The sequence below is a fragment of the Palaemon carinicauda genome, chromosome 1 (genome assembly GCF_036898095.1).
Source record: "Palaemon carinicauda isolate YSFRI2023 chromosome 1, ASM3689809v2, whole genome shotgun sequence".
Lineage (NCBI taxonomy): Eukaryota > Metazoa > Arthropoda > Malacostraca > Decapoda > Palaemonidae > Palaemon > Palaemon carinicauda.
In genome coordinates, this window is record NC_090725.1 from 209789041 (window position 1) to 209800069 (window position 11029).

Genomic DNA, 11029 nt, shown 5'->3' on the forward strand with positions numbered 1-11029 from the left:
TACTTTTAGCATTAGAGGGTCTTTGACCTCTTTTTTGGGGCTCCTTACTTTTAGTATTAGATGTTCTTTGACCTCTATTTTGAGGCTCCTTACTTTTAGCATTAGAGGGTCTTTGACCTCTATTTTGAGGCTCCTTACTTTAAGCATTAGAGTGTTTTTTTACCTCTATTTTGAGGTTCCTTACTTCTAGCATTAGAGGCTGTTTTACCTCTATATGGAGGCTCCTTACTTTTAGCATTAGAGCCTCTTTGACCTCTACTATGAGGCTCCTTACTTTGAGCATTAGAAGCTTTTTAACCTCTATTTTGAGGCTTCCTACTTCTAGCATTAGAGGGTCTTTTACCTCTATTTTGAGGCTCCTTACTTTTAGCATTAGAGGCTCTATGACCTCTATTTTAAGGCTCCTTACTTTTAGCATTAGAGGTTCTTTGACCTCTATTTTGAGGTTCTATATTCTAGCATTAGAGTTTCTTTGACCTTTATTTTAATCCCCATAACCTCTAACATTAAAAGCTCTTTGACCTTTATTTTTGGGTGCTTTATTTCTAGCACTAGAGGCTCTTTTAGACCTCTGTTTTAAGGCGACTAACAGCTAATAGTAGAGGGTATTTGACCTTAGTTTTTAGGTGACTTACCTCTATAATTAAAGGATATTTTTTTATACTTCTTATAAAGGCTTTTCTTCTCTATTCTCTTCTGTCTTTTATAGTTTTTATGATCTTTTTTGCTTAGTTCGCCTGTCGCTATCGTGATTTCAAGAGACATTTCAGAGCTGTTTGTCCTCAGTTCGTCAGATTCCTCGGAGAAATTGATGGCTTTCATGTCTTTACCTATAAATGCGATGGGTAAAGACATGAATGCCATTGATTTCTCGGTATACACTATATGCCATCATACTAAAGTCAACGAAGAGCTACACAATATATTTACCAATGTCGTCCTAATATATTCTATCTTCAATGCCGAATTTTGAAGAAACACACGTCGCTCACCGCTTTGCGCTAATGCACTCCAATTATAGAACATCGTCGCTAAACCGCAAGCAAATTATCCTTCAAGGCGCTTACATTATGATGTTCAAAGCTCGCCAAATTCGGCAGCACCTATCCAAACTATCCGTAGATGAAGGTGTTCCGAATAGCCTCCAGTTCATCATGTAGCTGTAACAAAATTCTCACAGTCAGTTACATGTTCCGCCAGAACGCGAGCTCTGTGAGTAAAGTGAAATCATCTTCCTAATGTTCACTGTGTAAACTTCCATAGCTACAGCGCATACAGATCGTGAGGTGTTGCAAGGTATGTTAAAAAAAAAAAAGAGAGAGAGAGAGAGATCAGGTCTTCAGAAGTCTTTTGGAATCCGGGGTGGAGCCGTAGATGAAGGTGTTCCGAATAGCCTCCAGTTCATCCTGTAGCTGTAACAAAATTCTCAGTCAGTTACCTGTTCCGCCAGAACGCGAGCTCTGTGAGTAAAGTGAAATCATCTTCCTAATGTTCACTGCGTAAACTTCCATAGCTACAGTGCATACAGATCGTGAGGTGTTGCAAGGTATGTTAAAAAAAGAAAAAAAAAAAAAAAAAAAAAAAAAAGAGAGAGAGAGATCAGGTCTTCAAAAGTCTTTTGGAATCCGGGGCGAAGCCGTTCAGAACTTCCGCCAGAACGCGAGCTCTGTGAGTAAAGTGAAATCATCTTCCTAATGTTCACTGCGTAAACTTCCATAGCTACAGTGCATACAGATCGTGAGGTGTTGCAAGGTATGTTTAAAAAAAAAAAAAAAAAAAAAGAGAGAGAGATCAGGTCTTCAGAAGTCTTTTGGAATCCGGGGCGAAGCCGTTCAGAACTGTCCCGGGAAGATTCCGTTCTGGAGTCACTCAGAACTCTATGCTAAGTCTACGGCTATTTCTTCTGAAGTCATTTGGAGAGAGATTCAGGACGATTTTCTTCCGAAATCGTTCAGAGATTTCTGGAATCATTCAGAATTCCATGCTAAGTCTATGGAAATTTCTTCTGAATCCTTTTGGAGATGCACGAAGATTTTCTCCCGAAGCCGTTTAGGACTCATGAAAAATTCTCCTTTTTTCTCTGGTTTCAATAGGCCCTACTACTACTACTACTACTACTACTACTACTACTACTACTACTACTAATTATAATAATAATAATGATTGATGATAAATGATAATTGAAGATGATAAATGATAATTGATGATGATAAATGATAATTGATGATAATAAATGATAATAATAAATTACGTGATTTAATTTACAGCTCCGTGAAGATTCCGTTCTGGACACATTCAGAACTCTATGCTAAGTCTACGGCTATATCTTCTGAAGACATTTGGAGATTCAGGGTTTTCTTTCGAAGTCGTTCAGATTCGCATCTGGAATCATTCAGAATTCCATGCTAAGTCTATGGTAATTTCTTCTGAATCCATTTGGAGAACCACGATTTTCTTCCGAAGCTATTTAGAATTCGCGAAAAATTCTCTTTTTCTCTGGTTTCAATAGGCCCTAATAACTCATATTATTAATGATAATAATACTGATGATAATAATAATAATTAATAATAATAATAATAATAATAATAATAATAATAATAATAATAATAATAATAATCAATAATTAAAGATTAATAATTTATTAATAATTAATAATTAATAATTAATGTTTATAATTAATTATTAATTAATTTTTAATTATTAATTATTAATTATTAGTAATTAATTATTAATAATTATTAATTATTAATAATTATTAATTATTAATAATTATTAATTATTAATTATTAATTCTTAATTAAAAAAAAAAAAAATAATAATAATAATAATAATAATAATAATAATAATAATAATAAATGATAGATAATAATAATGAATCGTGATTTGATCTACTGCTCCGGGAAGATTCCGTTCTTGAGTCATTTAGAACTCTATGCTAAGTCTACGGCTATTTCTTCTGAAGCCATTTGGAGATCGACGAAGATTTTCTTCCGAAACCGTTTAGGACTCGCGAAAAAATTATCTTTTTCTCTGGTTTCAATAGGCCCTAATAACTCATAATAATAATAATAATAATAATAATAATAATAATAATAATAAGAATAATAATAATAATAATAATAATAATAATAATAATAATAATAATAATAAACTACGTGATTTGATTTATGAATTTGAGTTAGAACGGTTGGAAATCGATCAATGCTTGGATAGGAAGACGAAAGACAATGATTTATTAATCTCTCTCTCTCTCTCTCTCTCTCTCTCTCTCTCTCTCTCTCTCTCTCTCTCTCTCTCTCTCTCTCTCTCTCTCTCTTTATATATATATATATATATATATATATATAAATATATATATATATATGTATATATATATATATATGTGTGTATATATATATTTATTTATATATATAGACTTATATGTAGCATTTAATCATAATTAATTTACGGGTATTTTTTTTTCAATCATTATTATTATTATTATTATTATTATTATTATTATTATTATTATTATTATTATTATTATTATAATCTAAGCTATAACATTAGTTGGAAAATCTTTGCTGATCATGGCTATACGCAAACCCTTTCACCAGGGTATACTATATATATTGTATAAAATATGAATTGATATGATTACAAGCCAGATATTGCATTAAGGTGGTGATTGTGTAGTTAAACGAATGGTCATGGTGTGTACGTTTTATCTGAATGAGAGAAACGGTCCAAGGAAATGAATAGATTGATTTTTTTTTTCAAGGGGAAAATTAACCAAGGTGACACCATGGTTTGTAAGGCCACAGAATTGCTAAGATTGCCTGGAATAATGATGGGTAGAGTTTAGCCTGGGATAATAAAATATGTGGAATACTAGAAAGTTCTTTTTGTTTATAGTGCAGTGTGAATGTTATTGGTATACCATTTTGCATATTGAAAGGACGAAATATATCCATAAGAAGAACGCTCAATGTACACAATACTCATTTTCTTGTGTCTTCTTGCCCCTATGTTTTCTCTCCTTATCTCCCCTTTTAAGTGGAACGTACCTTTCACTGTGGGGCAAAGTAAATAATAAATTTGGGCCTCTCACCTGTCTCGTACATGTCACGCGAATCTCTCTCTCTCTCTCTCTCTCTCTCTCTCTCTCTCTCCTATACAAAACAATTGTAGCTGCCACTTTTACCAGCCCCTGAGACTCTCTCTCTCTCTCTCTCTCTCTCAGCTATACAAAACCATTGTAGCTGCCACTTTTACCAGCCCCTTAGACTCTCTCTCTCTCTCTCTCTCTCTCTCTCTCTCTCTCTCTCTCTCTCTCTCTCTCTCTCTCTCTCTCCATTTCAAAATTGCAGTATCATGTAACGCTCTTTTCTTCTTTGTCAGACGATTTTTCACCACTTCGATTTTTATTCAAATTATTTTTCTTTCTTTCCTGTTTATGCAGTCTTTCTCCTTTTGTTTCTAATACTTACTCTCCAGAACAATGCTTATAGCACTGAACTGCCAACTTCCTCCATAATCATAGGTGTTTTTTTTTCGGGGGTGGGGGGGGGGGGGTGGCGGGTGCGTTATTTACTTTTTACAAATGCGTCTTAATGTTTTTTTTTTTTTTTTTTTTTTTGCATAGCTCTTTCTTCTTCTTCTTCTTCTTCTTCTTCTTCTTTTATATTAGATATCACGAGTTAATGGTTATTGCTTTCGTTTAACGGGTATAATTTGTATAGTACGGTCACGGTATATATAGACCTTGAGTACGGTGAGGCAATTTTGGACACCTTTTTAGTAACCTTTGTACAATATCTATATTAATTTATATGACCAAATACCAAACATATTTTCAAGAGAGGGAGGTCTCATCTATAAAAATGGCTTGTTTCATAATCATCAAAGAATTAAAAATTCTCGTATTACAGTAATAAAAGAATAACTCAGAGGTGAGGCCATTTTGGACAGTGAGGCAATTTTGGACACGTCTGTATCTCCGTTAAGCGCCAACGCTCAGCTGGGAAAACTATGACAATTTGTGGTCCCTATCAATATAAATATTCTAGAAAAAATTATAGACTTACATAAATTTTTGTGTCCGTAATCCAAGATTGTCCAATTTTGCCGCGCTAAGAAAAAAAGTGAGAAGTTTGCCTGTCCAGTTTTGCCTGACCATGGTTTTGAAAACTGACCAATTTTGCCTTACTATATGAATATGTAAATCAAACTTTGTATTCGAGCACAGAAATATACTTTTATGTATAAATATGCATATATGTAATCATAAAAATGCAAAATAAGACATAAGGGGTGCAGTAAAAGGGGTGTCTGCCCAAGGTGACACCCTAAAAGTGAGTGACACCCTGAGAGTTATATTAAAAAAAAAAGTTTCTTTCTACCTCGATAGTTATATGATTTAATACTGGGGACACTCTTAAAGCTGTTGACACTCAGGGGGTGAAACCTTGAAAAAGATTGACCAAAACATGGTAACATCCTCGAGAGGGGTGTCAACCCAAATGCTAGAAATATCTAAAAAAAATTCTACTATATACATTGTTCCTATAATAATTCACATATTCAAATGAAAATTTCAGGAATTGAAATAGAATATATTTTTACTGTTCCTGCTAATTTCCATGTTGATAACTGTCATGTTGCCTTTTTGATATGGTGTTAAATGGAGCAACATTAGAGTGAACAGCATGATACATACATCTAGGAGGGGCAAAGCTGATCCCATAAACAATATTCGTCCTAAGTTGTACCTATTCATTTTATTCTTATCATTGTTACCTCATACTATGAACGAGCCATCAGAGAGATACTTTTACCTACTGTTATCATAGTTATCATTAGCAAGTCTTAATTAACTGATTTTAATATCTCTCTCTCTCTCTCTCTCTCTCTCTCTCTCTCTCTCTCTCTCTCTCTCTCTCTCTCGTTTAATTTTACAATAGGTTGTTGCAATTATTGCAATGACAAACAACAAAGGAAAGCAGAAATATATGGAGGACTACATTAACATCGGTTATACCTGCTTTATGTCAGCAAAAAAAAAAAAAACTCAATTTATGATGTGCAGTGAAGTGCTCTCAGAAGAATCAATGACGCAGGATAAGTGAAGACATCATTTAGAGAAAAAATGCAAAATTCAGCAAAGAAAGCCCGGTGTTTTTTCAAGAATAAGCCTGTGGATCTAAAAGAAATCTCGTCTTGACAGAGATGGAAATTCCCAAAGACAAAGTAAATCTGCTTTACAAAAAAGCATGTCATTGGTGGGGAATTAATTTTACCTTTTGCCAAAGACATCGCTCATGACATATTCGAAGATAAGGGAGGCAAATCCTCGGAAATTATAACGCTTTCTAATCATACTGTACATCCCCATTTGATCTGTTCACATTAAAAGTTGACGAATCAACATATGTAGGGAATCTTCCTCAGTTATTAGTATATGTGCGATATATAAATAATGGTGATTTTAAGGATGAATTTCTTTCTTGCAGACCATTAGAAACAACTAAAGCTGTGATATATGGAAAAAATAGGATCATTTCTTAAAAAGCAAGGATTGATGTGGGAAAATGTCGGTGGTATGTGTACTAATGGTGCACCTTCTATGCTAGGTTGTAGATCTGGGTTTCAACAGAAAGTAAAGAATATTTCTCCAGAAGCTGTTGGAATTCATTGCATGATACATCGTCAAGTATTTTCTGCAAAAACATTGCCAAAGATTTGAAAACTTATACAATCAGTTGTTAAAGCAGTTAACTTTATAAAGTCAAATGCATTGAACAACTGCTTGTTTGCTAAAGTATGTCATAAAAAACGGATTCTAAGCATGAAGTTCGGTTGCAAAGTGAAGTAAGGTAGCTATCAAAAGGCAATCTCTTGCAGATATTTTTTAGTTGAATACTGAAGTGAGAGAATTCTTATCTCGGCGAGGAAGAGCAGAACTTTCAAGTTTCTTAGGTGATATGAATAATTGGCCAAACACTGCATACTTAGTAGATTTTTTTTTCACAATTTTGAATTCCCTTAATCTTCCACTTCAGGAAAATTCCGCCATTCTTGATTTTGTAGAAAAACTAAATGCCTTCCAAATTAAGCTGGATCTTTGGGAGTAAAGGATGAAAGAGTAAGTTGTACATGTTTCCCACATTAAATGCATTTGTTGAAGAAAATGATACTGATATTCCATACAAACACAGTTTTCAAAGTTTACTGATCCTACATTTTGGAGACCTTAAAGAGGAATGTAGCCAATATTTCCCAGAAAAGCCTCAGTTATCCAATACCTTACCTCAAATAAACCATTTGATGCAAAAATTTAAAATGTTCCTGAAAGATATCAATAGGAATTTATTGATCAAATTAGATCTGACAGTGCCAAAGCTAACTTTGATTCCCTAACAGATTCAGTTTTGGATAAAGCAGTTACGTCGATATCCAAATTTGGCTGAAGGTATGCTTAAAATGTTATGCCCTCTTCTTCGACATATGTGTGAAGTGACCTTTTCATCTTTACTTTTAATAAAGTCGAAGCTGAGAATCAATCTCCATGCTGAAGATGAACTACGTTGTGCTGTATCGAAAACATCACAGCGGATTGAGATACTGGCGATGGAAAACCAGTTTCAACCATCATACGAAGAACATCACTCTTTATTATCAAGATAATGCTTGTGTTACTTATATCCATAACATTCTATTATGCAGTGTTTGTTATTTAAAGAAATTATAATAGTATATGATATATAAAAGCATTTTTTGGTTTTTGTTATTCAATGATAAAAAGTATACCTTAATCAGTTATATCTTTTTATTTAAAAAAAAATAAGAACATAGCCTTGATATGTGATTGGGGTCGTAACAAGTATGGTGAAGGTAAAATGGGGTCCCCACTGGAAGAAGGTTGGGAACCACTGTTGTAGAGAGTGGCTGATTAAGTTATCCAGCAAACTATAAGTTCTACTTTTTTTCTGGTTTGCTGTTTCCCAAAACTTTGTGAAAGAAGAAGGGAGCCAAAAAAAGAGGAAGTAAAGACCCTAAGGAGAAGACAGGCTTTTGTCTTTCATGAAAAGGAAGGATGTAGATACTAAGAAAAACAGGTACAGGAGAGAGAATTTCAAGGGCTGTATAGTATACAAAATTGATTTCTTGAGGAACAGATTTGAGATAAGTGTCTTACAGGAGATTAATAAGTCTGATAAGAGAATGAATGTCATGCTTCTGACTTATGCCCTTTTCAATTTTCGTTAGAAGTTCGTAATCTCTTTTGTTTTCCTATATTTTCACCGACAAACAGGAATCCGCTTTATGATATTCCGAATGTAACTAGACTGCTTAAAACATCTTAGTAATTACACTAATTAATTCTGTTTTGTTTTTTCAGGTGACTCGGGAAATACTGACAGGTAGATAAAGGAGCTACAAGAAAACACAAGCTAGGCAAATAAAGAAAAAAAACTAGAAATGAATAAGACGTGAAAAGAGACATATAAAGCATTCGCTACATAAAGCTTGATAAAGTAACAAAATCCTGTGAAAAAACAAGGAAAGCTATAGTGAAACCAAGTGCAAGTAGGCTAACTCAATAAAACCAGTGAAAGTTATTGGAAGAATTGAAGGCAAATTTAAAACTCAGATGGAATATACAAACATGACTTATCACTTTGAGGCGGAAGAGAAATAGTCAAGTTCTTTTACAAAGTCTAAGGCATAAAACTTTCTTCAGTTTCAATTATAAAAGATTATGTGAACGTTGAAATTCCGTATAGATGTGTATATTTTGAATAAAAGAAGTCCTCCTAAATATACATTTGGAAAATTTCAAACGGTAAAAATTCACTGAAAAGTCCTAAAGATGACGTGATCAAATAAAGGATAAACTACTGTCGTTATTCTGCTGAATATAATTTGTGTATTTTCTCAACCTAAAATATGTAGCTGGGTGTAAGATACTCAAAATAATTAAATTCGCTCGAAAAAAAATAATAAAGTAAGAGAAAAGTCATGTGTCATTGTCATAGATGGTGTAGTTTTATGGTTTTAATAAGTATACTTGTTGGATTACAAAGTGCCCAGAAAGATGACTATAATTCCATGACACAACTCAACAAGGTTGGACTTTCAGGATTACCAGTTATTCAAACTCAGGTACCTTTTACTACTACGGAAGTTATTTATAGTCTAACAGAAAAGGAATCTCTTGAAAAGCAGGGAGAATTGCACCTATTTAAGACATCAGCAGGGAAGAATGAAGGTCACATTCCTGCTCTAAGAAATGAGAGCAGTTTGTGTGATTGCAGCTCTTTAGATGTCAGACTCCCTCAGGTTAAAGAAAATATGAAAGACAGACTTGAAGGTACAGAAGAGGCGAATAAAACCAGTGGTGAGTTGTGGAAGGAATGTCCTAACCTTAACACTTCACCATTAGTCCAAGAGGGCTTTCAGCGTGCAGTTTCTCTTGGTATACAGCACTGTGCTGAATTGTGGTGTCACCATGTCCAAAGGAGTGCGACACGTCAACACCTGGGAGGAATATATCACACCATTGAACTCGGTTACATTGCCGAGGAAGATCATAAGTGTTTTCTAAACATCAGCCGAATGGTGGTGTTGCACCATTCATGGCCAATGTGTTCCAGTGACTTCATCTGTGCCACAAACCATTCTGTTTTTGAGATGTCTGCTTCTGACTGTATGCCTGGGCATTGCCTGGCTGCCGAAAGCACCGTGCTTATTTTTATGATCCTGGTTTCCATTTGTATTGTGGTCATGAGCTTTACCATAATGGTAGTCATAATTCTGTGTCCCCAGTTTCACAAGCCTAAATATTATCTTAGGTTGTCTTTAGCAGCAACGGATTTCATCATAGGCATTGTAGTTTGTGGTCATGCAGCCTATAATCAGTGGGTCGGATTGACAGAAGTCCCCCATGAACGCTTTCCTTATTATGCCAACCTTAAAGAAAGCCAACTATTCAGACATGTTCCCAATTGTTTATGGGGTGTTTCAGATGTATTCACTCAGATCAGTGGATTCTTTGCAGCATCCAATATGATTATTTCTCTATACACTTTGTCCCTGATGAGCCTGGATCGCTATCTCTTGCTCACAAGGACTCATTATCGTTCTTTAGTCACATCTCATAAAGTTTCAGCAGCCCTGATATTTTCTTGGTGTTGTGGACTTCTCGTCCCCTCACTGCACTTCATTTACAGACCACAAAAACAGCATGAGTTATGCATCAATTATGACACTTCACCCCTTGATGTCCATATTATCAATAATGAGAGCAAAATAGCTACAGCTGATTACAAAGTGTATCTTAAACATGCTGTACCATTAGGTGTAACACTGGTTGTTCTGGGCTTGCCTGTGATTACTATGTTATTCTTCTCCTTCAGAACTCTAAGGAAATACAGTTCCTACACACGAGACCATTCTGTGCGCCAAGTGAAGTCAGCCCTCCAGTTGACACAGAATCACTCCTCTCTCTCCCGCCAAGTCAGCACAACCAGCCTATCTGCCATGGTTAACCTGAATGTGGCTGCATTGCCTAATCCTCCTAGTTGTCGTAAGGGGAAACAGAAATTACATGATGGCTCATCTTCTGTGTCAGGATACAAACTAAAATTCACTTTCAAGAAGAGCAACAAAGAGATCAACAACCAGCACTTGTTCGTGTATGACCAGGGAATGAATGCGATGTCCACATCTACATTTATTGAAAAATCTGTTACACCTAGAGGACTCAATAATGATGTTATTGGTGATAAGGAATCAACTGTCGATTATTCACAAGTTCTCAATAAGGAAACAGACAAGGATGTTAAGGCTGCCAGATGGAACTTAATCGAGTTTCTTTCAAAGAGCTGTAACTGGAAATTGCCGAAAAGTAGGCCAAGAATGCATTCTATAGGTAAGTAATATATGTTGTCGTGCATCATTCTAAGTCAAACCAATGAGAGAAAATTTGCATTGTTGCTCTAAATACTTGATTACATTCATGGAAGTTAGTATTTTATCAATTTGATT

The 11029-nt window shown here is 34.7% G+C and overlaps 1 protein-coding gene across 2 annotated transcripts in view; it reads left to right on the plus strand.

Moving 5' to 3' along the window:
- LOC137644025 (uncharacterized) overlaps positions 1-11029 on the plus strand; it is a 204235-nt gene that overhangs the window by 181125 nt on the left and 12081 nt on the right. For both annotated transcript variants that reach the window (XM_068376912.1, XM_068376922.1), the window contains one exon: positions 8382-10913. In XM_068376912.1, the coding sequence (XP_068233013.1) occupies positions 9002-10913 (1912 nt within the window). In that variant the 5' untranslated portion in view covers positions 8382-9001. The remainder of the gene's footprint in view (positions 1-8381; positions 10914-11029) is intronic.